Source organism: Chinchilla lanigera, unplaced genomic scaffold, assembly GCF_000276665.1.
Source record: "Chinchilla lanigera isolate Chin_1 unplaced genomic scaffold, ChiLan1.0 scaffold00070, whole genome shotgun sequence".
In the NCBI taxonomy this organism is placed as follows: Eukaryota; Metazoa; Chordata; class Mammalia; order Rodentia; family Chinchillidae; genus Chinchilla; species Chinchilla lanigera.
In genome coordinates, this window is record NW_004955471.1 from 7150015 (window position 1) to 7156014 (window position 6000).

The following is a 6000-nucleotide window of genomic DNA, read 5'->3' on the forward strand; positions in this document are numbered from 1 at the left end:
TAGAGTTTCATTTTTTAGCTCCTAGAAAAACTTGTCCTTTTTATCAAGAAGTAAAGATAAATAAATAAATAGTGTGCTATAGTTTCCTTTTTGCCTTGACTCCCAGGAAGCAAAGTTAGACTGCAAAGTTAGACTGGGTCAGGGAATGTTTGTTTACTCAGATTTCTTCATCACTCCCAGGAACATTTCTTCCCCTGGCTAATGCTAACTTATCTTTCAGACCGAGTCAGGAGACCTTATGAGAAGTCTGTGAGGTCCCCGCCGGCTCCTCAAGGTTGCCCTTCCAGGCTAAATGCCTTTCTCCACCGTTGCCCTGGTAACGCCCACCGGAGCAGATCTGGCGGCAGCTCGCACTCCTTCTCCATCGCCCAGGCTCACTCTTCTGTGACCACCCACACCTGTCACCAGAACTCAACTTCCTCCCACTGCTGTTTCAGTTTTGATCAGGCCTTTGCCCTCCTAAATCTCTTCAAATATGTTTGCAAGTGAGACGGAATCCTCAGTCTGTACATCATCTCTACACCAAAGTCCACTCCAGAATGACTGATGCAGGTCAGTGGTATTGCTGGCTTTTCTGCTTCCTGACATAGCACAGAGTCACAGTTGATGGTGCCCTGCTCAACTAAATCCTCCGCACCAATGAATTTAGACAACGCAAAAGTGTGAAGGTTGGGGATATAGGAAATTATAGAAGAAACAGGAAAGATGGCGGTTGGAGCAACTCCAGGGTCAGGGTGCGTGCATAGTTAGCGCCTCAGGTGAGAGGGTGTTGGGTTGGGTGAAAAAGCACAAGAGAGAAAAAGGAGTTTTGGGTTTTTTTTTAAGTAAAATAAGGCTATGGAGGTAGCTCCATAGAACAGCATCTGCCTGGCATTTCATGAAGCCCAAGGACTGCAAAACAGAATAAAGTGACTTGTTTATTTTTTTCTTACTACAAACACAAGGTATATTTGTAATGCAAAAATTAAAAACTCATAGAAGCAAACCAAAATCATCCTCTTTTTTATCCCCTCTAGATCTTGGTACACATACATTTCTTCCCTAGCAGTGTGACTTCCCCTCTAGCAGCTGGTGATACAATCCTACTAATGACCAGCGACAAACTCAGGGTGGGGAAAATGGTAGTTTACCCTATTTTCCTATTACAGCATCAATTTTGAATTCCAGTGCTTACTGCAGTAGTAAACAGAACACAGTCACTTATGGATAGCCTTAGTTTAGTGACAGCCCACATTTTCAAGATGAGCTTCAGCTATGTGAGGGCTCCTCTCCCCCCCCTCCATGCCCCCTTGATGGGTTTTCTCCAGGGCTGCTTTGAGAATGGGGATCAGTGGTGTGAGTGGTGTCTCTCAAACGCATCTCTGGTTCCCCGGCCCTTGGAAAGATCAGAGCCCAGAATTAACTCTGTTTTAGCAGTGCCTTCCCTCTCCTAGACCATCTACTTTGCTCACGTAGGTGGACTTAGGGAACTGTCTGTGTGAATAGAGTCCGGGCCCCCAAACACCCACCATGTTTGCAGATGTTCGTGACTATCTTGCCTCTTGTGCTCATGATAATTTCAGTGACAACACAGGGTAGTGCCCCCAGCGGGAATGGACAGGGAGAGACTGGGGCTCCTCTGGGTTGAGTCAGAAGTCCCAGGTCTTAGGTTCTTTTGCAACAACTTCTCTTGGCCTTATTTGCTTTATCTGCAAAACAGCAGGGCTGGTGGGAGGTTCTACTAAGCCCTAGCATGCATGTGCTATGGTCTATCAGCTTCTCTTGGTGGTAGATTCATTTAAGATTTTTAGCTAGGGGCTGGGGATACAGCTCAGCAGCACAGCACCTGCCTGGCAAGCATGAGGTCCTGAGCTCAATTCCCAGTACCTACAAAAAAAAATTTTTTTTTCACCATGGCAAACAGGCACTATTAAACATTTTATTTCAGGAAAGGCTTTTCAGAACAGAGCTTAGACCTCAGTTTCTGGAGAAAGAGCTGCTGCAAATACCCAGCCAGGGTCTTGAACCCTTCCTTAATCCTTGAGACCTAGAAACAAAGGCTGATATTCACAGCGGCACAGCGGCCAGGACAGGGTAAGAACGGGGCAGCAGCCTGCAGGAAGCCACAGGCACCTGGGAACTGCAGAGCGGAAGTGCAATGGCCAGGGCTGGGCGTGTGACTCAGTGGCCCAGGGTGCTTCACATGCATGAGACCCTGTGTTTGATCCCAAGGGAAGGAGGGAAAAAGGGAAGGGGGAAAAGAAGGAAGCAAGGAAAGAAGGAGGGAGAGAGGGAGAGAGGGAGAGATGAACAGGGGAGAGAGGAAGGGAAAGAGGGAGGGAGAAGAACAGTGGTCAGATAAACATGGTAGGTTAGTGAAGCAAGGCAGTTGTGAAAATGGGCTGGGAGAAGGGCGATAAACAGGCAGATAAGGCAAAAGGAAGTGTGAAGTAGTTCCCTTCCTGTCCACGGAGCTGCCTGCAAGTGCAACGCTTATCTGATGCGAAGAGCAGGTCTTCAGTCTGCGGTGATGGTCCCTCAGCTGCAGCCACGCAGTGGTGCCAGGCATCGCCCTGGTGACCCGGGTTCAGCTCCCAAGGTCCTCTGCAGCTCTGCTGCGCGGCAAGAGGTCACGTGCTGGAATACGTCACCGCTGTGTTCTCCCTTGAAAAGCAGTGGTCCTTGGAGGACATGGGTCATCATTCCCAGGTCTTCATGCCCTCTGTGAGTAATAGTCACCCGACATGGTAGTTCCTTCCATTCGATTAGGCAGCGTTTATTTCCATGTCTTATTGATGTGGGGCCAGGCGATGTAAGATTTGCTCTGACCAGAGAAATCCGGATGGAAGAGACAAGGTGGTAGGAATGGGCAAAGCTTGTTAGGAGACTTTCCAAACTATAACTTGCCTTGTTGGGTCCCTGTGCTCTTGCATTTCTGTGAACTGCAAATGTGAGCCCTGAAGTGTGAAGCAGGCTCCAGCAAGATCAGAAACCTGGAATGCGGCTTAGGATGATAAACTACGGAAGCTCTTAGGAGTACCCGTTACACAGCACTAATGTAGCAAAAGCAGCTCAGTATAACTCAGGATTCTTCCTTCAGGAGCTGCAAACCTGAAGAGCGAAAGTCAGAGAAGAAAACAGAACTGTAAGCAGAATAACTGCAACAAATGCGACCGTCAAGGCACCATGCTGTGCAGCGCTGGCCAGGACAGGGCAATCTACTTGAAACTGCCCCTTCTCACTCCTCCCGCAGGACACTCAGCCTAGAGCTCGCAGCCTCCCAGTGGCTGAAAGCTTGTACTAGAGCCTGTGCTCTCAGAAGCGCTCAACAGACAGAAGGGCTTGGAGAGCACTCAGCCCCTGTGAGCCCCACTCACGGCCATTAGCACCTTGTACTCTGACACTCAACGGAGAGGTCTCTATCTGCGCTCACTGACCTTTTGCTTCTGGAGAGCAGGATCCAAAACTTTAAAAAGCAGGATCTGCATCTGAATGAACTTGATGGCTTCCTTCCACGCAAAGCCGTCCTACGAGAGCGCCCAGGGCCAATTCACACGTGTGAACTGAACAGAAGAACGAAAGAAAGAACCCAAAAATGCTCCTGATTTAAATGAGATTTTTAAAAATCTCTTCTTTGTGCATGGGCACCTGCATTTATAAACGGCCATAAGTCACTAAATTGAAACAAAATAATTCTCACCATTTCCCTGCCAAGGATTAATTTGTGGATCTTTGCAAGGGAAAAACGTTCAGCTGAACAAGCCCTAATAAAACCCTGCCTGCATTTAACACCCCTAAGGTGGGGTTACTTCTTTCCATTGCTTCTTTTTGGAAAAAAAAATCAGACATACTAGGATGGAGGTTTGAATGTTTGGGGCTTTGTGTGAGAAGCCCCCGTGGGGCTTTGGCTGGAGGGAGCACCTGTTTTCATGCTTGCTGAGCACTAATGAAGCCTTCTTGAGGACCCTTTAGGGATGGAGAGTGTTTCTGGCTGTGGATGGAATAAGAGAAAAAGCCTTGTCTGTGCACACGCACGTTAGTATGTGGAAGAGCAGTAAACAAAACTGTGCCTGCCTCTGCATAGAAAACTGGAAGGATGGGGGACCCCAAGGAATGAAAGCTCACCTGGAGAGGGAGAGGGAAGGGGGTGGGAAAGAGACCAGGAGGAGGAGAGGAAAGAAAGAACACATCACCCTTCATAAGCTTCGGTACCATTTGAAAAAAATGGATACCTTCTTTTACCTTTCCTTACTGCTCTACCACTGAGCTATACCCACATCCCCCACTTGCTAAATATTAAGAACCCAACAACAACAACAAAGGTGTGTGAGGAGCAAAAGGAACGGCAATTATGGGGTGGCCTCCAATCCAGCATGTAGGCCGGAGGTAGTAGCCGGGGAGGAGAGATAGTTCAGGGAAAACCACTTAGACTAAGAGAAAGCGCCAGTCAAGATCGTACACTGAGGGGCTGGGGATTTAGCTCAGCGGCAAAAGCGCCTGCCTGGCAAGCACAAGGTCATGAGTTCAGTTCCCGGTACCAGAGAAAAACCAAAAAAAAAAAAAAAAAAAAAAAAAAGATCGTACACTGTGTGTCAAAAGTAGGAGGTTTAAATAAAAAAAAAGTAGGAGGTTTAATCAACGAAGATGGAAGGGATGTGTTGGAGAAGAGGAGTATTTCTGAGTTCAATACTTTAAAAATGAAGTTTTGTTCCAGGAGATTCTGCAGACAGAATCCAGAGAAGCTTTGGAGTCTGTACGTGGCTAATTGCAAATGTGTCTTTATAGAGGGCTGGTGGGGCTGCAGGGTCCAACATGGGATCAAATTAAGCCTTGCTTACTTGTTAACTGGTAAACATAGTGCAAGGGGCAGAGGAAGAGATCGAAGGGCAAACCTGGGGACAGCTCTAAAGCCTCACGAGCAAAGCAGGGAGGGGTTACCAGTGTCTGGAGACGTTTTTGAGTGCCAGAACCTGGTGGTGCTCCTGGGGCCTAGGGGAAGACATCCTGCAACACAAGAGACATGCTCAGGACCACCACGCATGACCTAGCCCAAAATAACCGTCATGCCAAGGTTAGGACACCTGTGCTGGGCAAAACTGAATAAGATTTATTGAGAGGTAAGGGCTGCAGGCTGTGTGCACTTTACAGTTTACAGGTATTTCCATGGCCGTTGGCTCCGCATAGCAAACCTTGCAGTTGGCCAAACAGACGTTTTCCCTTTTCCCCTCCCTTCCGTTCCCTTCCGTCCGCTTACGCTCCCCTCTCTTCCCTTCCTTTCCCTTCCCTTTCCCTGCCTTCCCCTCCCTTCCTTTCTCTTCTCCTCTCTTTCCCCCCTCCTCCTTTCCTTCTTCCCCCTACACCCCTCCTTCTTCTCATCCTCCTCCTTCTCTTCACCCTCCTTCTTGTTGTTTTTCTTCCTCTTCTTGTTCCTCTCTCTCTCTTCCCCACCCCTCCAGGGATAGAACCCAGAGCCTCATGCATGCTAGGCAAGAACCCTAAGGTTGAGCTACACTCCAGTGCTCCAGTTTTATTCCCCTGAGAGCCCTAGGGAAGAACTCCAGGAACTGGGCCCCCGGAGGGAGGGCCTCTGGCACACGGGGAGCCACGGGCAGGGAGTACCAGTCTTTGGACCAGCTCGCTCCCTGCCTCATAGGCCCCTGGAAGGAGGGCCCCCGGCGCAGGGGGAGCCACACGGTGGCCAGCGCTGTTGTGCACCAGCCCTCAGCCCCCGGCCACATCTGCTCAACTGAGAACTACCATGACACAGAAAAACAATGACACAATTGGCCCACCATGCACTGGCTGCAGATGCCCCCCCACAGACGTGTGTTAATCATTCAAATTTGGAGACACCCCTGGGAATACATGCCATACAATGGGCCACTCTTGCTCCTGCCATTGAGAACCAGAAAGGTCCAGAGTCAGCGGAGGAGCAGCTGCTGAACAAGGACTCAGAGAACATGAGAATGCAGACTAAGCCCGAGGAGTCAGAGGTACTGTGGACTGGGGTCATGAGAGCCA

At 49.1% G+C, this 6000-nt stretch overlaps 1 protein-coding gene across 1 annotated transcript in view; it reads right to left on the reverse strand.

Moving 5' to 3' along the window:
- Tmem154 (transmembrane protein 154) overlaps positions 1–5144 on the reverse strand; it is a 53434-nt gene extending 48290 nt beyond the window's left edge. Inside the window, exons 1-2 of the mRNA XM_013522865.1 lie at positions 5133–5144; positions 3417–3506 (exon numbers count right to left, since the gene is read on the reverse strand). Of these exons, the coding sequence (XP_013378319.1) occupies positions 3417–3506; positions 5133–5144 (102 nt within the window). The remainder of the gene's footprint in view (positions 1–3416; positions 3507–5132) is intronic.
- Positions 5145–6000: the final 856 nt, after the last annotated feature.